The sequence below is a fragment of the Alligator mississippiensis genome, chromosome 8, assembly GCF_030867095.1.
Source record: "Alligator mississippiensis isolate rAllMis1 chromosome 8, rAllMis1, whole genome shotgun sequence".
Lineage (NCBI taxonomy): Eukaryota > Metazoa > Chordata > Crocodylia > Alligatoridae > Alligator > Alligator mississippiensis.
Genome location: NC_081831.1, coordinates 14,948,056 through 14,974,840, shown reverse-complemented (window position 1 = coordinate 14,974,840; position 26,785 = coordinate 14,948,056). Strand labels below are relative to the sequence as shown.

Here is a 26,785-nt window from a genome sequence, read left to right as displayed (position 1 = left end):
ATTCTAAAAAAAGTGAATGTTTACTCGCTAGTCTTTCCTTTTATCATAGAATCATAAAAAAAATTGGGTTGGAGGTCATCTAGTCTAACCCCCTGCAGAAAGCAGGACCAGCCCCAACTAGATGATTCCAGCTAAAGGCTTTGTCTACCCAGGTCTTTAAAACCTCCAAGGATGGAGATTCCACAACTTTTCTGGGTATCTTATTCCAGTGTTTACTACCCCCTCCTAGTGAGATAATTCTTCCCAATATCTAACCTAAACTTCCCTTGCTGCAACTTGAGCCCATTGCTCCTATTTCTGTTATCTGCCACCACTGAGAACAGTCCAGTTCCATCCTCCTTGGAATGCCCCTGCAGGTAACTGAAGGCTGCTACTAAATCCTGTCTTTGTCATCTGCTCTTCTCCAAACTAAATAAGCCCAGTTCCCTCGGCCTCTCCTCTTAAGTCACGTGCCCCAGCCCCCTTGCCATTTTTGCTGCCCTCTGCTGGACTCTCTCCAATTTGTCCACATCCTCTCTGTAGTGGGGGGCCCCAAAACTGGACACAGTACTCCATATGTGGCCACACCATATTACAATATCATATTTTTTGTGTAGATTACCATATCAAAGTGGTGCTAGAATTCCAGTATGATTCTGACATAAAGATAGTTCTTCAAGTCTTGGAGATGTATATGTGACCCAAGGTTGAATAAAAATACCATGAGACACTTCTACCTTAAATTTTATTTTAAAATAGCAGCTGATTATATTAAAGTTTTCAGAACAGCAACATTCAAAGTAAATGCAAGACCAAAGAAAATACATGTTACAGGAAGTCTGCACAGTCCTACGTATTCTGATGCCCACACAACATGTATAACTATCCCTAGCACATCAATCAACACTTCATTAGCTCAAATTGTTCTGCTTTTAGATCAGAAAGCACTAACACTACTGAGCCATGCACTCTGTATATTCTGCCAGAAGGTAGTTTAACTAATGGGTTGTAGTAGGCAACTGTCAGTCCTTCTGGATCGTGGTGTATGCGTGAGAGGCCCCCAGGACCTTCAACACGTATGCCTAGGCAGGAGTGCGGAGGAGTGGAGGCTGCTCAGACTTTCCATCCCCTTCTTTAGACCACCGAGATAGAATCCAAAGGCCAGACCAAGTTTGGACATCCGGTGCCTCAGTGGCTTTGGTTATATACGTGTCCAAGAATCAAGCCAGGTCTCCTGAATAATTCTTGCCAGTAACAACTATTCTATTATGAAAAGTTATTAGCTATTTAAAACCATGCATACATACTGGTTTAACACCCTCTTGTGTAAACACTTACTTACAGATGTAAATGGTTTAGCTTCTGTTGCTTTGGAAGTGCTTTAAACAAAAGCTACACAGAAAAAGGCCCACTTATATTATAATCAGCATAAAAAATGTCCACCCAGGGGTGGAAGTGTTGTATCAAACCATGTCCATTTAATATTTAAGCCTTACCTTAGACCAGTATAATTTTCCAGTATAGACAAGTCTCAGTCTCCATGCCCTACACATTCTGGAAAGAGGAATAGGCACTTCCCATTTTAAAAATTTATCCATGTTTTAAATTGTTGGATTTGTGCTAATACAGGATTTAAAGTTCTACAGAACTTGGTCACATTTCCTGAAAGTTTCTAGTGGCCCCAAAACACTCTATACATAAACAGAGCTACTGAAATCTGATAAAGTAGTCCTATGAAGGTTGAACTAGATACTTATTTATTGTAAACAACTGGTATCTGGTTTGCAACGTGCCACTAGATTCAGAATGTTATTTGAATTGTAGCCACGTTAGAGACACAGGAAGGGAGCATTCTGTCCTCTGCAGTCTTCATAGAGTTCCTGAAAAATAATTGAACTGGGAAAAAAAAAAAAAAAAAAAAAATGCAACCAGCCATATCTGGAAGCAGGGAAGGAATCACTTAGTAACCGTGTTCTGAATCACTTAGTAACAGTAACGAAGTGTTCTATTAAGCTGAAACAAACCGAATGGCTCCCGCAGATCACATGAATGATGTTACATGAACAGCACTGACTTGGTTGGCAGCAACACTTCCCTTACAAACTTACTGTCCATCATTGTGTTTTAGCTCATCTCAATTACTCGGCTTGACCATGAAAGCATACACATTTTTGAATCATCATCCTAATGCTGTTGTTTTCACATATACAAAGTATATGCATGGTATATGAAATACTGCAGGGCACCTTAAAAGACAGAAGAAAAGTCTTACAGTTTGTTTGGAGAAACTATGCATTTGGCTATACAACTCAGACTAAATGCACATTATTAAAGAAGGTAGAAATAAACCACTAGACTTATAGTTATGTATGTGGATATCACTATTCTCTGAACACTGGGATTTGGAAATCTCAGACTTCCACACATCCATTTAATTTCCTATCAAATGTTTTGTTGAAGGCAAAAGGATTGGTGTTATGTAAAGTTCCAGACTTCATGACAATAAATAAATAATTTCATCTTCTAGTTGGTTTGAATGGATAATCAATATATACTGCCTCTCTGAAATGCAGTCCGAGAGAACAATGGAACTACTGGAACAGGATTAAAATTCTGCTTACATCATGTGCTTATTACCATTCTTCAGTTTAAACAATAACTTTGCATTCATAATATTGTGAAATCACACTCTCTCTATAAGAACACCTATTAAACCCATTTAAGTACTGGCATGTATTACTTTCCTTGATTTAAAAGTCAAGAGCAAAGTTTCCAGGGTGACAACATTGGGCACAATTGGTTCCAAACATGTCACAAATGCAGACTGAACACGTTGTTAGGCATGTTAGATAAGAGCTCCAAAAACTACGGAAATATTTCTTTTAAGCCATTTTGAACACCTTATTATATAATACAGTCAAATATAATTATATTACATAACCGCAAAGAACTAGCTGGACTATACAAAAATAAAACTGTCAGAGAAACCTAAAAGCTAACTGAATGATATACAATGCCTCCTTTATTGTGCTTCAGTATTAACACCACCAAAAAGGAACAAAGGAGTATCAATATCAAATGAAACCACTGGTCCATCAAATGCAGTATAACCTCCAGCAGTGACCAATTCTTCATGGGAACTAAATATCTCTATAATGTTTTTAGCAATTAAGAAATACTGCACAGAAGAAAACAAAGAGACCACAAAAAGAGAACCAATAAAAGCAGAGTTTACAGTATCTCAGACAGGGCTGAGTTTGTTAAAACTATAGTTTCATAATACTAAAGCTTTTCTTAAGATATTAATTACATTTCATTTATTGCTACTATGGGATTTATATCTACCTGTCCAGAAATGGCTCCTTTTTCACCACCATGAAAGCAATACAAACCTGTATAAGCTTTCAATTATATTCTTTCATGTATACAATAGTAACTTTTTCTAAAATAAGAATTTAAAGAGGCACAAACCTAATATTCTGGTTTAGTTGCCAGGGAAAAAAAAAAAAAAAAAAAAAGAAAGAAAGCTGAACCAGAATACTGGAGCTTGAGACAGCAGTGATTATCTGAAGCCATTTAAAAAAAAAAAAAAAAAAGTTTCTAGTTACCCACACACACATTTAGATTTGTCATATTTTACAAAGATGGGAAAATGGCAACTAGGTTAACTTGTATTGCTATTACCTTTGAGCTCTTTGGACCATACAGCAAGAACTCTACCAAAGACAGCAGTGTTCCCTTGGATGTATAGTATATGTCCTTGTAATGGAGCAGCCAAGATACTAACCACCAAATATGCCTACTTGCAAGATATATGCTGCTGCTTTGTGCACAACCCAATAGCAAATGGCTTTCAGAGAAATGCACACAAAAGAGTGCATCAACTAGACTGATATACACTACTCCATCTTTTTTTTTTTAGTGAAATAAAACATCAGATCAACTTATCTTCTGATGCTCTCTAAATGTTATACAACCATCAAAACGTGCCCCTGCAAGATGGAACCATATTTCAGAAGTTAGCCCTACTGCAGGGGAATAGAGATAGCTTGTGAACCTATTTTAAAAGTTTAGTTTAAACGTGCACAAAGTCAGTTCAAGCCAAGTAAATGTCAGTATCTTACTTGGCATAGTTGGTGGCAGCCTTGGCAGACATGCCAAGGAAGAAGTGAGAGAGATAAAGTGAGGCATTTGCTCAATAAAGCTGTGTTTATGTAACATCTCAGCCTGAAAGACTCAAAGAACTTTAATGGATGTTGGGCACATCTCTAAGGGGAAAAATACCATTATACCACTACAACTATGCTGGTGTAACTCTCATGTGTACTATTCCCTAGACACTTTCATTTGGGAACAGTGCCCATGTGGGAGAGCTACATTAGCATGGCTACAGTGGTATAATTATATCGTATAGTTATGCCACACAATTTCTCTTTATAGAAAAAAAAAAACAAAATAAAAAAAAAAGACAAAAAACAAAAACAACACTTCACTTACTACTGAAGACAGTCACCTTTGGGATAACAACATACAGTTCTTCAACAATTTACAGAAACAGCATACAAAAAAGACTTGTATGAGAAGCAAATATCTTTTTATCTGTCACCACATTAAGGAAAGGTAGTATATAACTGAGGACACCACATGTAAGACTGTAACTGTTAGCATTCCACCACCTAGAAATGAAAGAGATCCTAAATCCCTACAGGCATGCTTTACTATTACTTCATTTGAAAGAGTAGTGGTTTCTCCAAAAACAGATAAGACATTTTTGGCTACTTAAGTAAATTTGCACAGCTGCTGGATTTGTGTGGGAGTTTTCAGGCTCAGGCCTATGAATGTTCATTACTTAAAAAAAAGGAAGATGATGACTTGCAGAGATGACAACGATGACAAAAAGGATTCAGGTAATCATTCCCTGAATCTCAAGACATCCATCCATTCATAGGCCTCAACACATTAAGTGGGAATAAGGAACATACATTAAAAAGAGTGTTCAAAACTTCAGCATCCCCACATACAGAAGACCAATTTGCTATCTTCACATATTGTTATATTTTATTCACAGTCACTTACATATATTGTGCAAAATTATTATGCTTAGCATTCTTGCAATCCTAGGTTCTCATTTCATCAAGAGTATGTATGTTGGCATGTTGGAGGCAGAAGTTAAACAGAAAGGTGCTAGTATGCTGTTGGTATGCTTGCTCTCTCAAATGAGAACTCAGGGTCTCATTCACAAGAGAAAATTAAGCCCCATAGCTTAGTGGTTCCCAAAGATCCACACCACTTGAGTGGGAACATGTGTGCCATTGATTACTGTGGATGGGCTTGGGCCAGAAATAGGGCCAAGTAGTGGCAGATGTGGTCTTTGCAGCCATACGAAAGGTATTCTTCAATACACACAAAATTCTATTCCATTAGTAATAGTGTTAGCAATATCAGACTGATGTATGGTTTCTTTACTCACTATTTAAAAGTGAAATTTAATCCCTACATGGACAAGCTGTTAGGTTGTAGAAATATGAAACTGCTTCTGACCCCACTTATGTAAATTGCAATTGCTGCAGCACAAGGTTTAAACAAAAAAGGTAAAAACATACACACACACACACACACACACACCTGTTAAGGTTTAGAAAAGCCTAAACATCAAGGAAGTACTACAATTGGGCGATTAAGCAACTACAAAAAAAAAAAAATCCCGAACAATTTTGGAGCCTTTTCCGTTTCCCTGTAGTTCTTATAAGTGGTGAATAAGTCTTTGTGTAATATATGGATGTATATCCTGTTATTTTAAAGTATGCATTTTTAATTAGAAGACTTGTAAGCCTGTCAACTGTTTTACCTTCTAATTTTAAAAAGATGGCAAATATCATGAATAGCCAATACTCACTTTGCTCACCATTTCACTCAGTGGCATGGTCATTATTAGGGATCCGGGTTTTCTGTCTGCCACAGAAAAACATAGATTTTCTCCCTCAAAGGAGAAAAATGCAGGAAACTGCAGGTTTCCCTTTACAGGCTGTTAGAATTCCAGTCTGCAAGGGGCTGCGGGAAGCGGGGGCACTACGTACATGTGTGCACATATGCACAGGGCAGCTAAGCAGCGCTGGAGAGCAGTTCCCTCCACGTGAGTCTATGGAGCAGGGGGGGGGGGGGGGGGTGAAGGGGGAGGTGTTGAGGGGGTGGGAGGAGTGCACAGGCGATGGGGCTGCAGCCAGGCCAGACCAGATCTGGGCAAGAGCCACCTCTGCAGCCCAGCAGGTGGGAGCCTGCATGGGAGGGAGCGCCACACTGCCATGTCCACCAAGGTGAGGTGCCCCCTGTCCACCTGGCAGCAGCGGGGGGCACAACTCCACAGTGAGGGTTGCCAAAATATGGACTGGGTTTCCAAAGGAGGTGGTACTTCCCCCTACCTTGGAGGTATTCAAAAAGAGATTAAACAAGCACCTAGCTGGAGTTAATTGACCCCAGCGCTCTTTCCTGCCCGGCGCAAGGGGTCAGACTTGATGATGTACTAGGTCACTTCTGACCCTAGAAACCTACGAAATCCTTGGCTGCCAAGGTGAGGTGCGGTAGTGGCACGGTAGTGCGGCATTCTCTGCCATGCCCAATCTTGCCTGCTGGGTTGGGGAGGCAGCTCCAGTCCAGAGCTGGTCTAGCTTGACTGCAGCCTTACAGCCCACTGTAGGCACAGAACTCTGGGGGGACACATGTCCCCACTATGTCACCATGTGCCTCCTTACCCCCCCCACATTGCCTGTATCCACACACCCACCCTCTTCATACACTGGGGGACTACAGGTTGGGAGTAAGGGGCAACTGTAGGGAAGGGGAGACAGGCAGGGCACTGGCATATCAGGGCTGCTCAGGGCCAAAAAGCAGCATGGGGGGGGAGGGCGGCCTGACAATCACAGCTGGACCCATATCTTGGTGAGCAAAGGGGACAGAGGGAGCTCCGAGTTTCTATGATTACCAAAAAACTCCCGCCAAAATATACAGGTATTTAGAACTTATTTTATTATAATGATTGAGGCACTGATAGACTTACAAATTGCTTTAAAATTGTAAATCTATCAATAAAACATTGTATAACTGATACCTATATATGTATAGCAGCGTTTCATTTTAATCATGGAAAAATACTGATGGGGGAAGGGAAATTTAATCTGTGTGCGTGTGCACTTTTTTTTTTTTGTTTTAAATTAGAGAACTTGTGATTTTTAAACAGAAAACCATGATCCCTGGTGACTACAGTAAAATTGTTTCCTTGTAAGAGAAGCTACGGTAGCTAGTTTCTCTCTTCCTTTTTCAATAAATTAGTTTGTAAGCAGTACAAGTTCAATATTCTGTAACTCTGGCATCTCTACAGTCACAAAGCTTTATTTTAAAATTCTGCCTTTGTCCTGCTGTGAGCCTGTTGGGGATCTATTTTTGGAACAGTCAGCTATTCCTTACAGATCAACCGCTGCTGGCTTATAATTGATTTTTAGAAGTTCAAAAATGGGATTTTCTGTCAAATCTTGTCGGTTTGCTATGATCACAGGCATGCTTTTAGAAAGATGCATATAAATATTTTTGTCTCATATTTTGAAACAGTAACCGCTGTATTCAGTAATGGCACTGTATGCAGTTTAATTGTTTTTGGTCTATTTAGCAAGACAGCTACAGACTAGGTGCAATGTGCTCCATGTTAGGAAACCATTTTGTACCAGGCATTCAAAACCTGAAAACTTTCAAACAGAATAATTTCTAATTCTGTTACAAACACACTCATCTTCACGCCAGCAAAGAGAGATTCACTGAAATGGGAAACAATAATTAAGTATGTTGCACTCATTGTGCTTTAATTTGGTCCAGAGATAGAGGTCTCAATGCGCTGGTACAATAAACATAATTTTACTTGACAAAAGAAGAGTAAGGTGAGCTTGCACAACTAATTTCCAAAAGGAGGATTTTGAGGAAAATAGCACAGTTGGATTTTAAAGAGGACTAGAAAAGTGACTATTAAGCTTCTGACAGCTTCCAGAAGTTTCAGGTAGAACATGACTGACCACAGCACAGAATACACCAGATAAACCCTGACAATGCACTGATTTCAATGGAGAGTCAACAGAACGTAGCACAGTGGGTCTGGGAATCTGCAGAGTAGTTAAGACTTGCAGAGAATTAAAAGGTAACTTTATAAGAGTATTCCAGTCTCATGTCTCAGCTGAGAGGCTATAAAATAAGAAAACCCATTGGGGTTTATATATGCATAGCACCATACAAACTAACTAGGTATACAATAGGGGTATTTCCCCCTCTAATGTAAAGGCTTGCCTCATTTTAAAGCAAAACTGTCAAAAATGCCTTCACATTTTTTGTTTTTGTTTTTTAAAAAGAGTTAATAAAACCCATGAAGATTACATAAACCATTTTTTTCTTCCTCTTTGCCTTAACCCAGAACTAGAAGTGCTGATAGAAAGGCAAGAACCAAATTTAGTCAACAATGCAAGAATAAACAGGTTCAAATGGCACTGCATTAAACTATCTTCCTTACAGCCCCAATGTCTACAACACAGAGCATGAAACATCACAACAGGAATATGTAACTTCATAAAGCCATGAATTCAGTAAAGAATGATTTATCCTACAGACCAATGCACAGCAGAAGTCAATAGTGTTACAAGTTTAAAAATCCATGCAATGTACATGCTGGATAAAACAACTGTCAATGACCTCTGAAACATTCTGGTAACTGATGCTCTTGAGCTGGATCTAATTCTGATGACATTCACATTTTTCAGCAAGGAGAAAAACACAACACAATGCATTTGGAAAAGCAAGGACTCAAGTCAGGAAACTAATCATTCCCCTCCTATTATGGCCAAAATAAATGTAAACGTAACACTCCTGTTCCCACAGTCCTGCAAGACATGAGAGGCCATTACTACAAACACTCTGAATCTTTCCCATTTAAGATGATGATCATTATTATTAAAGCAAGGATATGATATTACAGAAACAGCAAGCAGGCAGGCTTACAGATTACAAACCACAGTCAACTAGTGTGGCTGTTGAGACAGATCTGCAATTTATAATTTTCAAGCTATTGTATAAATTGATCTGCATAACTCCAAGAAAAAAAAACAAACAACCATATTATGATGGATTAAAAAACCCAAACAAGCCTGAAAGTATGAAATAATAATTTAAGGATAAAAACTACACTGATGTTGATGATCCGTATTCACCCCCCAGCCCCATCCCTCCCTTCTCCCCCCCCCCGGCACAAAAAAGCATTACAATCCCAGAAGTCCAGAATTAAGGTTACATAAGCAAAAGACACCCCTTTCAAATTACTGATACTTTCCAAAGCTGCATTTTAACAAAAACTGCATCTTGAGATTTCATTTTTATATTTCAAAATGTTATATGCAGATACTGAATAAGACACTGAAAGAGAACTTCTCTGAGGATTTAAACATAGCCTATTCCACTTTTTTTTTTTTTTTTAATTGCAACTTAAGGACAAATCACATCTGGGTGCTTTGATCTGCTCTGGTATAGAACAGCTCTACATCACTAAAACAAGACAGCCAAGTGCACTAAGAAACCCGTCCCTAAATTTGCATTTGATTTGTTTAGTGATCAATGCTACTGGAGCGGAGGGAAACCAATCTCAGCCTCTGCATTTTGTGAGGTCTGGGTCTGGTCCTGTCCCCATTCCAATAACAAGGCTGTCTTCATGCAACAAAGGTTGCTTGGGACCATGTCCTGTACTAGTGAACTCTTGACACAGATCCAACCTCTCATGTGCCACTAGCTCATTAAGAGGTAGATTTGTTGCATTCAAATTAATTAGAGGAAATGTGATGATGCAATAATAGAACATTTATCCAAGGTGTGCATCCAGTTCTACAGCCTACATCTTAATTTCGCCTAATATCTTCAAACAATATATGCATGGTTTTAATTGCATGAAAAAAGCACTGTCACTTGATGAGATCATTTGGGACAAGAGATACAACCCCCCCCCCCCCCAAACTAAACAAAACAAAACAACCCCCCCCCAAAAAAAAAATCAGGCTGCAAATGGGTGATCATTTCTTAAATCCCCCCACCCTGTCATTCCACTGGGCAGCAAGGGGAAGCCGACAGGAGCCTGTAAAGCCTTCGGCCTCTTTCCAAAAACCAGCGCCCAGTTTTCATTACAGGCAGGGAGTGGTAGCTACTGCTCCTCTCATCTCTTAGTCTACAGGACAAGGAAGGTGGTGGGGAGTGAGAAGGGGTGTGAAAGCAGTTGCTTCCTATGCCTTCTCAAGTCTAAAGTGACCCCAATCTTGGGAAGGCAGGGAGCCTTTCCCCAGCACCAATCCTCCGGGTCCCTAAGAGTGGTTAAGCCAGGGGAAATTGTATGGGCATTCAGGCTTCCAAGAGAAATGCTCCCAGGACTGATTTATCCCAAGTTGCTACCTGGTTATTTTTCTCCCAAAGCACCCATTTTTGCGAAAGTCTGTATGCTTTTGGTTTCTACCGAGAGAACAGGAATTCTCCTGGAAGAAACTCAGCATCTATACCTGGCCTCAGAAAGCAAAACTGGATTTAGACCACATATCCGTAGGAGTTTCCTGCTACTTTCCTACTTTTCCACCATTTTGTGTTTCTACTTTCTTCCTCCCACAGCCAAACATACACAAATCTTGAATGCTAGGTTCTCCAATAAAAGAACTAGCTGAAACCCACAAAACCATGGAAAATCCAGCACTATCCCACAGATGCCCTGGCAACCTCCTGCATCATTTCTCCCCTTCACATATTGTACAAGGCCACTCCGATTTAAATTTAAAATGTTATTTTTCTTGCAACCATTAACTAATTTGTCTTACTCCTAAGAATTTTAGAGATTTATTTATAGAATCTTTAGCCCCAAACATCCTTGTAGTGAAGGATTTATATTAATTTTGCAGATAGGTGAACTGAAGAACTAAATTAGTAAGTTACTTACTATGATAGGGCTTGGGCAAGTGAGTAATAGAACAAAGAAATCCTGTGAGGATTTTCTCCCAATGAAGAAACAATGCTAGCTCAAATTCTTTTGAAATAAGAACTCTTATATTTAAGCTGAGACTGATGATCTGTCCTCTCCAGGCTCCCTTCTTTGGCTAGTTTTTCATTTTCCATTTCTGCTTTTAGCTAAAGCAGAGATACGCAGTCTATCCTTAAAAATGCATCCAACTATTTCTGCTGGAACGAGACTTTGCCAATATGCCTTCACCACTCAGGTCATCCTGGTGAGGGCTTGCTGACAAAGTCTTGTTGGAAAACAAATACTTCCGTTCCAACAAGACTTTGCCAATACAAGTAAAAGTCTGTTAGTGTCCAACACTGAACACAATATTTAGCAAAACCTCCACTTTTCTCTCACAAAAGTTTAATGCAGTTTACATACTTTTACACTGCTAAGCTCATATTAAAATTAAAAGAAGTCAGGGTTGCACTTTTCCAGACCAGTTACCCAGATCTCCTTTCAAAGGTGGGTGTCGGGAGTTCTGGAGAATCTGTTAGCTGCTCCACTTCTGCTAGTTTTCCACAAGTTTAAACTTGGCTGATCAAGGGTTCCCTTAACTGCATTTCTCACATGCTTATAAAATTTAAACTCTTGCAAAGCCTTGCATTGTTTATAGAGCATTATCAGAACAAAGCAACAGCTCTGAGCTTCAATGTGCATTTTTCTTCTGATACTTCCGCAAAACATGACTGGAGGTTGTCTTACCCTTCTTAGTGTAAAGGGTTTGAGAACGAGAGAAACTACTTAGCAAGAGCTGGTCAACAAGGCAACTGCAGCTGTTAGCTACAGTAGTCATGTGTTTGCCCACAAAAACAGGAAATAGCAAGCCATGGAAGTATCTAAGCATACCATGAAATAAGATACAAACTGCACAGTAAGCAGACTGTAAAGTCAATATTTTCCCCTAGTGCTTAACTCAACTCGCATTTATGCCAGTCCATTTTATCATTAAGAAGTGAACAAACAGCCTGCTCATGTGCATTTAGAACGTAGTCTTTGTGAAACAAGAGATCATGGGTAATAACAAACCAACACAAGCTAAGTCACAAAAAGGCTTTTTCTTACAAAATAACATCCATCCAGGAGGTTATGCTGATACACTTCTCCCAATACATATCCCAGCATAAAATATCCAGGCTTTCAGCAAAAAGCTGGAGGAAAAAAAAAGTGCAGGTTATTATTAAAAATAATTGAAAACCAGAAGATGAAATTCTGGCCCCACTGAAAACAATGATTTTTTTTTGCCATTGTTTTCAATAATGGAGCCAGGATTTCAACCTTTGAGATTGATGGTTTTCAGACAGCAAAAAGATCAGCTACCAAACTCCCAAACTCAGAAGTTACAGTACTTAACCAACACAACTGCCTCTGCAATTATATGCTAAGAAAGAAGACAATTTTAATATTGTTTGAATTATCCACCCTTCACCAGGCTATATTAAAAACAAAGTACCTCAAAAATATAGCACATACTATTATATGCAGATAATCATTTTAATTTCTAAGTGTTCCTAAAACAAAATGAGTTTTGTACCTTGAGTGCTTTCAGAATATTGTATGAAAGTGTGACAGTTTCTCTACATCTATCAGTTATTCCTGTTGTATCTTCCTCAGAGCAGAACACACTGAACTTTAATTACCGTTTAAAAAAATATTTTTTTAAAGAAAAGAATACAGAGAAATACTTTAATTCTTTAAATTAAGTGACTACGTAGTTTGCACATTGATTTTCAAGTGCTTAACATCCAGCAGCTTCTGACTGGAACTAACAAATACTAAGCACTCATGAAAATATTGCGTCCTTTTCATTTAGATACCTAAATGGGTGTGGTGTTCCTTGGAAAGCATCTCTCTATTTGAAAGGGCAAGCATTTCTTGAAAAAAAATGCTAACTTTCTTACAGTTACAAATTATCAAAATATACCTACAGTCAATATTAACATGGGATACCATAAAACAGACGCATACTAATAGAATTTAGCCTAATAAAGGATGCATACTAAAAGATACTAATCTTCCTGAGAACGATACATTACAAAGCTTGCTTATATTTCCTTTTGTATTTGGAATCTGTTAGATATCATAGCCAATTATACAATATTTAAAATTCCTTTAGAAATTAAAACTCATGGGAGTCGAACGCATGTCAAAAAGCTAGAGAGTTCATATTTTTCATCGCAAAAGTTCAGTTCTTTTTAACCTTTTGTACGTCCAGGGTAGCATACCACAAACAAGGGGCCCAACACTGCACTCTCCATATTTTTAAGTTAAATTTGTATATAACAATGTGTGTAACAAAAAACATCACCAACTGTTAAACAGAAAGATACTTACAATTGACCATATAAAAAATTAATTAAAAAAATCTCTAATGCATTTTGAATTTATTTAACCATAAAAAGAAGAGGTCAAGTAACCCATAATATTCTACATTTCAGCAACTTCCAGTGGTATGTAAGTGGGGCTGTGAAGTGGTGGGGAGGGGAGACAGAAAGAAGAGCAGTCGCATCCTCCATTTCTCTCGCAGTTAAGAAACTTCTGCTACTTTCTAGCTTAAGTTTTTTGATGATGAGCTCATACCCATTTTTTCCTCATGGCAACATTGTACTTTAGCTTAATACATATTGTCCACCCCTGGTTTGCTCCCTGATGTGTTTAAAGACACCAATTCAGTTCTGAAAGAGCCTTCTATGGGAGTAGCATAGGCAAAACAATAACTGAGTCTAAGACTGAACTTTGTAACAGAAGAGATTATATGACCTGGTGCCTGCAATAACAGGAATGGGACCTGGTGCCTCAGGAGGTCCGTTAGGAATGGAGCATTGGAACAGGGGGTTTCCAGTTAGCTTGATGAACAGCTCTCTTGTTTTCCATTCATACTACTATTCAAGAGGTTGGTTAGGATGCATAATTGAACTACACCAAGTAAAATCCTATTGCCCAAGCTGTACAGCTCAGATATACTGACTGTTCCCAGCCTTTAATTCTAGAGTTTTCAGGAGCTGGAGGGAGGAAAGAAAAAGTAATAAACTTGCTCTTAAAACATTGTAACTCATACAAAACCCATTGCATTGTACTATGATGCAAATTCAGCCTCCAGCACAGGAAGCAGAATCAGGACTTAAGCAGATCTGAGAGGAATTGAAACAAACCAGGGAAGCTGAATCTTATGTTGGATTCTTACTAATCCTCCTTTATGGTCAAAGATGCATATTATCATCATCTCAGCTCCACTTCCCATAGCAATACTCCACCATCTAAGTCTGCAAGAAGGGCTGGATTTGTCCCAAATGGATTGCTACAGACATGCATCAGACATCAAAAATGCCTTTTTTTTTTTTTTGGACTTCCACAAACAAAATGTGTGAAACTGCGAGACACAGACATAGACATGCATTCTTAATACAATTAGACAGAATCTCTCTGAAAATATGGTCATGGTAAATGGAAACAACTGAGCTGGTGAGATCTTGTTTTAATCCAGAATTGGGAAGGCAAAATAGAAGTCCACTTTTTTTTTTTTCCTTTTAATACATTTATTTAGGTGCCTCATTATAGGGAGCAAAATTTCCCTAGGATCTCACTTTAGTACAGTTGAGACCCTTGTTCTACCATCACATATACAGATTTTTTTCATTAATGACAGCTAATTATTTGTAACCAGAGGCAGAGCAAGCGCAAAGGAAGTGAATGAGGAGTGACCCATCCCATTTAGTCCAGTTGTTTTCAGTGGAAAAGGTCTTCAGCTCGAAGATGAAGACATAAATTTAACATCAGGTTTTGATGCAATTACTGTAGTTCCAATTAAGAAAAGAACTACAGGTTTCTGTGTAGCAGATATTGCTAGAGTCCTAAACAACTGCTAGGAAACCTTTCTATGGCCCAGCCTAGTTGCTAGTTATTTAATCCTTCAGCCATATCCTGCAGTCTCAACAATTCACTATAAAGGAAAATGCCAGCTCAGTTTCATGGAAGTCTTTCAAGAAAGATCTGAAGGTTTCCAAAATCTGCAGTTTCCAGATGTTGATGAGGCAAAAATCACCCAAGAAAGTAAGGGGAAAAATGGAAACTGTGATACTTATTTAGAAGAAAAAAAACCAACAAGAAAACCTATTCTATTCCAGATAGTTGTAATTACTAATTTTTTTAATCTCTGGGAGATAAATTTTCAAAGCGCTCAATCACAGAGAAAAGAACTTTTTAAAAAAGCTTCACTATGAAATCATGTTTTTACAACAGTGTTAAGAAATGTGTTCTCTGAGACATTTGCATTTAAACTTGACATACACAAGTACTTTGTCTGTATTAAGGAATGATCTCACTACTATATTTAGGAAAATTTTGTTTCAAAGTAGCTGTGACCACTGGGAAGTCAGATGTTGAGGATGTGCACTGAAGTATGTTCATCTTGGTCTGTATCAGGCTGGAATATGCTTAACATTCGCATTAGGAACATTTGATCATTTAGAGTGAAGCAAGAGGGTGGTTCTTCTCTTATAAAGGAAATCAAGAAAAATCCATCAGCTAAGCACACTGCAATATACTGCAGCATATATAATATATATTCTAAACATATAAAATATGCAGATGTCAGCAATGTTTCCTCATAGAGGGCCAGAACAGCCCAGCCTGGGTCCAGAGCAGGCCAATGCTACGATCTAGCTGCTGCCACTAATCCTCCCCACTGCCCAGCTGTGGTGTGGAACAAACTCCATCCTACCCCACCACCACCAGCTATAGAAAGCCCCTGCTGCTGAAGCTCCAGCTCTGCAGGCCCAATCTAATGGATTTGGCCCACACACCATAAATCCCCAAACCCTGCTTTAGGTGACTTGGCTCTTACTTGGAGAGTACTGCTCTCATCTACTTCTTGCAATAACTGAAGCTTCTTAACCATTCTTCTTACCAATTCTGCAGCAATTTAAAATCTTTTAAAAAACCAATGATATAATAAAAAGAGTATGGCAAGTACATGGGCCCTCTTATGATGAATAGATTAGGATCAGAGTTGTTGCAGCAAGTTACCACTCCAAAAACAAAGCAAAAGATTCACTTGTTTGGAAAGGTGAAGACAGGGACCAAATGTACAATTACCAAATTTAAAATCTGGAGTCAGGCAAAGCAGCATGTTCAACTCACTTGCTTATCAGCATTCCTAGTTTACAGTTCTGATTTTTAATAGCTATTGTTTTTTTCAATTTGTATTATGTTTGTTTTCTTCAAGAGAACAAAAGCTTAAATACCAATGGATACAATGTGAATTTCTCTCTTAAAAGCCTACATTCTTGAAACAAATATCTCCACAGAACAGAAAAATAGTTTGAAAAACACAAAGCTAATAAACAGAATAGTGATAATTTTAATAATATTATTAGCAAGACATGACAAAAGAAACATTTCTGACAATTGTTTTAACTGAAAGAATTCTTGAAAGGTCCCTTAAAAGAAGAAAAAAAATTGTTACCAATGCAGTCATGACATAACAATTTAATTCAAGATTACAAAGAACAAGAGAATTTTGGCTGAGAAATCAATTGTTATGTGCAAGTCTGAAAGAAAAAAAAAAAAAAGATCATGTCCTGGTAGTGTCAAATACTTAAAACCAGAACAGGTGAAAGAACATCTGATGTATAGCTGCAGTTAGCGCAAGGTACTAAACATACATTTTGATTAGTATTAGTGTGTCTCAGAACCACAAGAAGAAGTGGGGCTTAACAAGACCACAGGCCTTCCCATGCAAAGAAAATGAACCACACCTGCAAGGTGTTTACAAAAATCGGGCCCTGCATGTGTAATTTTCTACTGAATTCAAGCGCTAGGTCAAAAGAAGATATGGGTTGAGTTTTCTGCTCTTAAAATTGCATGAACCAGAGTATTTAAATAACTCCCTTAATGACTTTACATTTTAATTACAGAATTTTCTTACATATTTTATATAGTTCTCTCTCTCATATATTCACATTCTGAATACTATTCAAGGTGTTCATTCCAAGCATGCAAGACGATGTCCTCAGCAGTTCGTAAAAAATTAAATAAGTTGTATTTAAATTTTAAGACTGTTCCAGTCTCAAAGGAAGAAAGAAGCTGACGCAACTGGTCCTCACATCCTCCTTTTAATTCATGAGAACCCAAACGGTTGTGGTTTCAACTAAACCACACAGAGCAGCGTCAGAAGACTGTTGTTCTGGTAGCTGTATTTTTCTTTCTTTCTTTCTTTTTTTTAAAGGCAAACCTATCTTGAGGTCATTCTGAGCGCTCTTGACTTTCATTTTTGGTTAAAATGAGTCTGTACAGTTGGCAACCATTCACTCAGGAGCTTTGTTTTCAGTTAACTGTTTCTACACAAATCTAAGATGACACTGAATTTAAGACAACTGCCAAATAATTAGAAACTAGACATAGAAAATGCATAATTTGTTATAATTTTCCATGTTTAGAATTTAATTTTTGGAGGATTGTCTTCAAAATTTGCTCCCCCATACTGCTGCAGAAAAGCAAGCAATGAACAGCAGTGAGGCAGGCAGTGGTATAGCAGTCGACAAAAGAACTAAGTGGCCTGACCTCTGCCCCTTGCTACTTGTCCCCTCCACCACTTGCCTCCTCACCTACCCTTCTTCCCTCCTCCTCCCCCACATATTACCTGCACACCCCATGATGTCTGGCCCCTCCACTTGCACCCTTGCTACCTGCCCCCCTCTTTCCTTTCCTCCCTGTGGTGCCTGCACCTCTAGGCACATGCTCCCCTCCACCAATTGCCCCCCCTTCACTCTTCTTCCCATGCTGTCTACCCCCTTTGCAGCCTCCCCCTTCTTACCCAATGCCACTTACCTTCCCCTTGCAGCTCTAGGTCCTGCTGGGGCTGCAGTCTGGCCAGAATCATGGAACATGTGCTGCCTCTAGCCCCAGTTGGGCCATGCAGCAGCTGTTGTGGCTGCAGTAGCATCAGCCCAGCTGCCACTACATGGCCAAGCTGGGGCCAGAGGCAGCACATGCTCCTTACATCTGGAGGAAGCAGAGCTCCAGCAGGAGCCAGAGCTGCAAGGGGAAGGTAAACAGAGGCCAAGAGGAAAAGCAGGGCATGGGAGGCAGCAGGGGCTGTAAGAGGCAGTGGCTACAGCTCCAACTCCAAACTTGGTATCAGGGTTGGATTTGGAGACAATAGCCTCTGTCATTTGTACTCAAATCTAACTGAGGGGCTTCCCCACCCCCTGCCCTGCCACATGTTGAATGCAGAAAAAGGTAAATATGGTACTTTTCTGGCTTCCTGAACATACACATGCAAAACCATTTCCAACACATTCAAAATAGAACCCCTTTGTTCTGACCATATCCCCTCCTCCACTGTATCAATGATTCATCAAATATTTATCGAATTTCACTACATCAAATTTAAGTTTCTCATCTCCAGTTCAAGGCCTTTCACAGCTCTCTGCTCTGTTATCTTGTCACCAATTGCAGTGCTTTACCTCCTCCATTGTGCAAGAGATGCCATTTGAACAGTTCCTTCATCAGCTTCTCCCACAAACATTTTTAAATCTTCTTCCATGACAGCCTACACATGGAACACCATCTATGACCAACACTATGCCTTCAGACCCAGCTCTGCTATGAAGCCTAAGAACTACGGCAAGGCTTTAAGGAAGACTGTTTTTCTATATAAAACATACATAGCTTTGGCATTTTTATCTTCCCCCCACCACTTAATTTTTGCTTGTCTTCTTACATTATGCATTCTTCAGGAGAGGGTCTCTGTTCAGTGCTTATCAAAAGAGGCCCCAACAGTACTTCAGCATTAAAAATAATCTCCAAATAAGACACTACAGTAAGAATGGATACTTACAGCCATAATTAACTCAAAAGGGTGTTTATACACCCGCACGGGAGACTGATATTTCTGTACCATGGCTGCAGCTAATAAGAACAATCCACACCTGAAAAACAAATTAAAAAAAAAAAAGTGTCACAGCACAAATGGAAGGCCATATTGAATATTAACAGTCACTTTTCCCCAGGGAACCCCACACACCTTCTCCTACTATTCAGTGTCCAGGATAGTGAATGCTGCAAGGGAAGAGGCATATTTAAAATAAGCAGAAACATTTCTGCTGAGCTGTTTAATTGCATGTATACTATCCAACTGTTTTTTCTTGCAGCTAAGTTTTCTTTTTTAGATCCCTACAATACAATGCTAGAAGTGCTACAAATATTCCTCCCAAGAGGATTTTTGAGGGGGCTGGGGTTTTAGAGTGTAGTAAGCAAGTTTGCTTGCCACAAATGCAGAATCTGAGCCACTTCATAGCATTTTCTGTCTAAATATATCATTTTAAAAGCTTCCAATGTGAACAGTAAATTAGTATATTCTCAGTCTACCGTTTTAGCAACACACTGGTGGAACATTTCAGAGTTGCCCATTCAAAAAATGATTCTCAGCAGCAATGCAAGAAATCTTATGAATACCGACTCACAATACTAAATATAAAAAAGGACACTGCACAATTTAGTCCGTTTCCACTGTGTTAATCCCTAACACTCAAGGATTGTAGTAAATTCTTGCAATCTCCAATGTCACTTTTGAGTGCTTAATGGACAATTAATTAATCCTGAATTCTATTTTCTAATGAAGGGTAACAACTCAGTGTTTAAAATATGCATTGTTTTCAGAGAAAAAAACCAAATATTGTTACATCTGAATAAAGTTAACATTTCCTCACCAATTACAAACATGAAAGTTGCAGTACTACAAAACCCAGATAGATCAACCTGTCAGTCTAGCGATACGAAGCTATATCATAGAGAAATTGTGGGTACACGAATGTGAGAAAACAGACATGTTTATTGCAGAAATAGAAAGGACCAACTTCGATGGCACTATGCCGGCTTATTCCACCAATGAATGGTGTCTCACCAAGCTCCTTCTTGAATGAAAATTAAATCTAATGAAAAATAGTGGCATCAGTACTCCTGGATGAAAATACTGGCTGCCAGCCAGATTAAAAGACATAAAAATAAAATTAAGTTATTCTAAGAAAGCCATTTCTCACTAAGATTAACATCCTTTCGCTGCTTACTTCAGCAACTTCCCATCAGCCTCGGCCAAGCAGCCAACAGGACCCACGACGCTGAACTAAGGAGGGAGGAAAAAAGCTCGAAGCCTGGCACAGGGCCACGGACGCACGAACAGGATAACCCTGGAAGCACTGCAGCTTCCCAGAGAAAACCTGAGTGGCAAACACATGACATAAGCCACTGACTCGATCTGCCCTAACCTAGGAAACCTTATCCCTGGACCAAATAGGGGTCATTTCTTCCTGGAACAAATCAGTTTCTTCCCAGGGGCAGAGACTTTTTAGAGCGATCTCTTTTACTGGACCTACTACGCAACTGGGATAGAGTCAGGCAAGATTTCAAGTACAAGACATGTGAAAATCTTGACGCCCACCTCGCTGGGCTCATCTGACACCAGTTATGTTTCCTGCCCAAGTGTGCGGGGAGGGGGGGCTGGACCTGATGGTCTGTCAGGTCCTTCCATCTATGAAAAAAGCTGGTCTAACTCTCCCAACTACTTGGTGCAATTAAAGGTCCCGTCCTAAGAAAGCCTCGCCCTCACATCACTGGTGGTCCATCCCCACTACAACACCGCTCCCGCTCCCACGCGCCCAGGGCGGAGGACGGACGTCTCGCACCCGAAAGCTGGTTCATCGCTGGCCCAATAAAAGGGGTCACCCTAAGAAACCCCGGGCTCGTGCATCGCCCCAGCTCCTGCAGGGCTCTCACGCTACCAGGGCGGCGGCCCCGAGGGGCGACCCCAGCCACAGGCCCCTCAGGGGGGGGAGAGGAACCCGGGGATTATCTCCACACAACAACCGCGAGGCCCTTCGCTTCCACCCCAGACCCCTAGAGTCGCGGGGACCCCTAGGCGGGCGAGGGCAGGCCCAGAGCCCGCACTCACCTCCTGTCACAGCGGCCGGCCACACCGGGGCCTCATACCGGGACCGGGACGGGACGGGAAGTGCGGCAGCGGCCGCCCGTTGTTACTAGTGACAGGGGAGGGGGCGGGGCCCGGCCGCCGGCCGGCTGTGCGCATGCGCGGCGGGGGAGCGGAGGGGCTGCACGCCCCAAAAGCGCGGGAGGGGGAGCTCGGCGGGCTGAGAGACGTTGCGCGTGCGCAGTTTGGCTCCGCGGGGGCTTGTTTGGTTTTACTCCGTTGCGTTTGCGCACTAGCGGTGGTGAGCTGGCTGCTCTTGCCTCCTGCGCATGCGCTGAGATAGGTGTTCCGCTGGGTGAGGTGGGACTCTTGTTCAGGCTGGGCCCCTGCCCTCACTGTGGCAAAGAGCAGTCTGCAATGAGGCTGTGGAGCTGGGGCCTGGACGGACGTAGTCCCATTATGCCGCCAGGCAGGCGAATCCCAGCGCTGCCTTCTGGCACGGTGCTTTTCATGCGCTGATCTCCGAGCCCTTTCCAAAGAAGCTCGGTGTCGCTAGCCCCATTTTACAGACAGGGAAACTGAGGCACATGGGGAAAGGAGCAATTAGGGGTTTTTTTTTCCTTATTTATTTTTATTGGCATAGCTCCTAGTTGTCCTGGTCAGGACAAGATCCCCTGGACCTACAGGCGACACGGAGGGAGAGCACAGGAGGGCACGTGCCACACCCCCCCGAAAATTGGCCGCTGCCGATGCCTGCGTCGCCGCCTGCAGGCACTCTCTGCTTGTCACCCCTCCCTCGCTACCGCCACCGCTGCAACCGCCTGCAGGCAGTCGCCACTCACCACCCCCCACCCCGCCGCTGACACCGCTGTGGCCGCCTGTGGGCGATCTCCACTCACCACCGACATACCCCTGCCACTGACACCACCACCGCTGCCTGTGGGCAGTCACCATGCCCTCCCCAGCCTCAGGAGGCGCGCATCGTTCATGCCTGGACCATCCCGGCTACGACATTTCTCTTACCCTCCTGTTTCTTCCCAGGACAGAAGAACATCTTGTATTCAAAAGCTTGTCTAAGTCTATCCTGGGTACATAGCTGGTGCTGTACAGCCCCTCGGGAAGACATAGGCCCCCTCCCAGAGACTGAGGATATGTCATTCCTGCTTCTGTGACAATCCCAAAGCTAGAACGAGTCTGCCTACTCACACACGTGCCACTTGCTATAAAACGCTAGGTAGCTGAGTTTTTGGCAGGTGGTTATTGCCGAGGAAGGTTATTCCTCGGCACGTTCCTAACGGCAGTACTCTGTGCACAGGGTAGAATAGCAACTATGCAATGTTTTTTCAGCATCCTACAAGTGGACTGGTGAAATAGTTACTGTACAGACGATACTCTCACCTCACAGCACAACCTGTCCTGTACAGCAGAGCAGGAGTGAGTGGCCAAGGTTTTTTTTTTTTCCAGCCATGGTCCTGGGATCACTGTGGAGGCACTACAAACGTACCCGAACACATCTAAGGCCTTGGACCCACAAGAAGTTCCACGGGGACAGGACCCACTGATCTCAATGGTAGGCTATTGACACAGAATCAGCCAATTCAGGCCCCAAACATGTTTTTCAACTAAAAAATAAAGATTTACATGTTACATCCTGACTCTTAAAGACACCCTGTCCTCTTAAATAAAAAAGAAATAAAGACATAAAACTCTCCTTTGACTTTCAATTTTCTGCTGGGGTCAAAATGAAATTCTAGGAAGGCAAATTTGGCACCGCTATTACATTTACTGATAGGATGAACGCTCTTCCAGTACCAAGATGATTTATGGGGGACACACACAGTTCACCCATTAATCATTGTTAAAGCACTCATTACTGAAATGTCTCAGCACCTTTTCTGTTACATCCTTCCCTTTAAGGTAGAGAAGATGGGGATTTTTACAAGAACTAAGGTGAATAAGGAGCTGGCTAACAGGGAGACAAGAAGTTATGCTTAAAGTAGAGTTATCAGGATGGAGAGAGGTTACCCAAAAATTGTTCTTTGAATGACTTGTTTAATATTTTCAGTAGCAACTGCAATGCAAGGACAAGAGATGCACTAGCGAAATCTGAAGTAAGGAAGGTTGTGCTGGGAGTTGAGAGACCTTTCCATATCAGGTTCCTTCCTCTATTCATCCTCTCTCCTTAGAGGTCTCAATGCACTGTATTGATATTTAATTAACAAATCCCATGCTAGTTGCCTGTCAGGGCCTGGAAGGGATTCCCTTTCTCCCCTGATACATAATTAGGTCTCTGTTTTTATTTTGTTTTGTTTTCACTTTGTGCTGAAATATCCAAGTTGGGTATGAGGTATTTCTTTTCACCTTGTAATGTGCACGGTGGCTGGAGCAGATGTTCTTCTGGAGTTTTTGGACTTAACGTCTATTACTTGGTTGCCTGTGTTTGCAGGGGGACTGGACTCTGTGGACTCCTATAGATGAGCAGTGAGGCTTCTCCGACAGGCTGTAAATTCAGCGCTGCAGCAGGCTTGATTTATTGAGTAGAAATTACTGTGCTCCAGCAGCCTCGAGTCACGTGTATCAGCATCCCCACACTGAAAAAATGGCGGCAAGGTGCTTTAAACTAAAGCTTGTTCAGTGAGCTTTCCTTCAAAGCACCCCACCACCATTCTTCATGTGACGCTCGGATGCTTTGAATTAGCGCGGCTCACTAATTAAAGCGCTCCCCCTGCCTCCCAGAGCATGTCTATAAATGCCCTATGACTCACTTGACTCCTTCCAGTCCTATGTTCCTGGGTTCTTTGTCTCTTCAACCAGCTGTCACTGAGTTTGGCAAGCTATGCAGATATGGATTGCCAGGAGAGAGCTATCTTAATGTAAGTTTAAAACAAAAATGGTGTACAGAACCTGTGACAGGGTGCAGAGAGATACCCTTTAAAGATCTAGAGGGATCTGCTTAGCAATAAGGTACAGGGGTGCTGGGGACAGGAAGGGAGTCAAGTTTGAGGGTGCTGAGAGAGATCAAGAGCTGAAGCAACTTACTGCTACTGAAAGAAGCTGAAAAAACTTTTGAAGCCTGAACTTAGAAGGCAAACTTACTTTCTTCTGATTTCCTTTGTTAACCATAGTAGGCGGAGTGGCCTAAATATCTGATGTTAAAGGAAAGCTCCAAATAAAAGATCTGTATTTTGAACCCTGAAAGAGGCATGGCTCTGATTCTCACCAGTACAACTGGCAGAAGGCATGACCAGCTCACATGCGGTGGAGAATACAGGCAGTGATCCTGCTACCTCTTGCATCTCTCCGTCTGGTGCCAACCTTGGTGTGACACTAACCTATGCCCAAATAACTCAGGTACCAAAAAGGAGAAATTTCCTCCAGCCTTTCCTCTCTCACAGACCCTTGTGGGTCATCCAAACTCCCTCTCTAAGCATGCTTCTTCAGTAGGTGGCCTAGTGGGCCCCAATCCTGGCCCAAGACCACTGAGTGTAACACATGCTGAGTGACTGTGGCTTTCATCTCTCCTATCTTTCCCCCAACAAGCAGAGTGACCCAAATGATTTGTGTTAAAAGAGGACTCCATATAAAAGATGTGTTCTTTTGAATCCAGAAAGAGTATAGCTGTGACACACTAATCCACCTGGCTGAAGACTTGAGCAGTTCATAGACCCAAACACAAGAGACAAAGAAAGTATGTTTTCTATACTGATTGTATTTTTCACCCAAAGTTCTTTACAATTATTAGGCATTAGGGGCCTCCTTCTATTCATCTCCTCTGGGATGCTCTTGTGGGATATGTAGTGACCTGCAGGCTGTCCAGGGATTTTTATTTCCTCTCTTTGGACTTAAGAATCTGTTATTTGCCCGGGGTGGGGTGGGGTTCATTACTTTTTCTGAAGTGAAGTGAGACCATTCTTGTTCCTGGTACAATCCCTACGCAAAGGAGGTTGACATTCAATTATGATGTAGCCAGTGTTGATTAGTGGCTTTGCTATAGTTTTTTTTCTTGAATGAGCATCTGTGTGTTTATTTGGACTTCATCAAGATTAGCTTCTCGTCATGTCTTCTCTGAAGCTAGCCTTTACAAGAAGCAGTTGTTTAAATATGCCAGGAAATTGCAGCTTTAAACCTTGTTCCATTATGGCATTTGGCTAGTCTCGACTTCTATATTTATTATAGTTGAAGTCACCTAGCATATTGTGTTACAAGATTTTGCTGTCTTTCAAGGTCTCTCTCAACTTCCTGTCTCCTAATATCCTTCTCTCAAATTGAAGGGTTGTAATATAACTCTTTTGATCACTTTTAGTGTTCATAGGACTTGGAATTTGTATCCACACAGATTCCACTGAGTGGTCTCTTCACTCAGAAATTTTGCCTCGTTGAATTTGGACAAAATATCACGTTCTCATGCAACTGGCCTATCTCCTTGTTCTACTCAACTCCCTTGATTCAAAAATCAACCAGAAAAAATCTTCATCAAGATGGCTTCTTAAAAGGAATTAGAGTGTCTGGCAAAAGGGGAAAGAATTATTAATGTATTATTTAAATGCTGACATTGTACTTGGCATACAGCTCCTGCTCCGAAGAGCCTACGGTCTTAACAAAACAGACAACACAAGAAAAAGATTATCAGGCTTTAAAAAGTATATTTTACTATGACTGTTATTGTTTATAGTATTATTGACTCATTTCTTATGGGAATCTCATAATTGAGTCTTTCAAAGGAGTGTGAAGGAAGCAGCAACACACTGAAGTGTCTCACAGAAGGTTGTGAAGAAATGGCTTTCTATCTGTAAGAAAGTATAAAAAGACTGAAGTTAAGAAGATGCAGTATAAAAGTATGACACGATAAATATTTTCAGAACTTAGAGTACAGCTTATTAGAGAATAAGGAAGATGAGCCCCGTAGAAATTATGTAAGGTCAGCATCTGGACACATTTCCCAAATAGCATTCTTCAACAATGTGTTCTTTATTTAGCAACCCATGTCCCGTTACTCTGTTTTCAGGTAATATTATCATGGATATCAAAGAGAATCACTGGTGCTTGCTTGATACATTATTAATGACAATACTTGTAGCTGCCTTAAAGTGAATTTGTCTAGGAGCAGCATGGAACTGATATTTTGGGCATGCGTCAAAGAGAAGGTATAAAACACCTAAGGTCAAAGTAATATTAAGTGCAAATTCCACAAAAATCCATGAATTTTCAGCTCCCATGGACCTGATATCTGTTGCAGATCATAGTCAGGATAGGAATTTAAGCATACTTTGCTTTTTATTGTTCAGCAGTTTGTATCACTGCTGATGCTGCATTGTAACAATAGGAGAAAAAATGTGTCAAGAGTAAAAGACTGTTCATAGATGAAATGCTAATTGCTAAAGGCCAAGTAAATGCAAATGCTACAAAATAAATTACCAGGTTTTGATCTTGAATGTGCTCTCTAAATTTGAGTAATCCCATTCAAATCAGTAGGGTTATGATTTACATTGATGTTACTGAGATCAGAGTCTAGTTCTTTAAATTCCCAACATCATAAAATAATCTCTACTCTTGAACTCCTTTCCCAGGTAAAACAAGCATTATTATTGATAAACATTACCAGTATTAAGATATGGTCGATGCCCCAGGGAGATCCTATTCTCATTCAAGTATGGACCAAAAAGTTTACACCTAAAAGGTACGTCCTTGAAACAGATACGGAGCTAGTTCTGACTGTCCAAGCTCTAGAACTGGAAGCAGAATGGCTGCGTTAGCATGGTGTTCTAGTCGGGCAAATTAGTCATATCAAGTTTCATGCTGGAGTACTGAGCTGATGCAACTCCAGT

General features: G+C 40.9%; 1 protein-coding gene across 5 annotated transcripts in view; it reads right to left on the bottom strand.

Moving 5' to 3' along the window:
• The window catches only part of SEC14L1 (SEC14 like lipid binding 1), a 106,075-nt gene that overhangs the window by 32,812 nt on the left and 46,478 nt on the right, over positions 1-26,785 (bottom strand). For 3 of the 5 annotated variants that reach the window (XM_059732168.1, XM_059732167.1, XM_059732169.1), the window contains one exon: positions 18,876-18,966. In XM_059732168.1, the coding sequence (XP_059588151.1) occupies positions 18,876-18,938 (63 nt within the window). In that variant the 5' untranslated portion in view covers positions 18,939-18,966. Of the gene's footprint in view, positions 1-12,100; positions 12,187-18,875; positions 18,967-20,984; positions 21,090-26,785 lie in introns of those variants that run through there. The other 2 variants (XM_006269211.4, XM_019494250.2) reach the window with 2 other exon arrangements.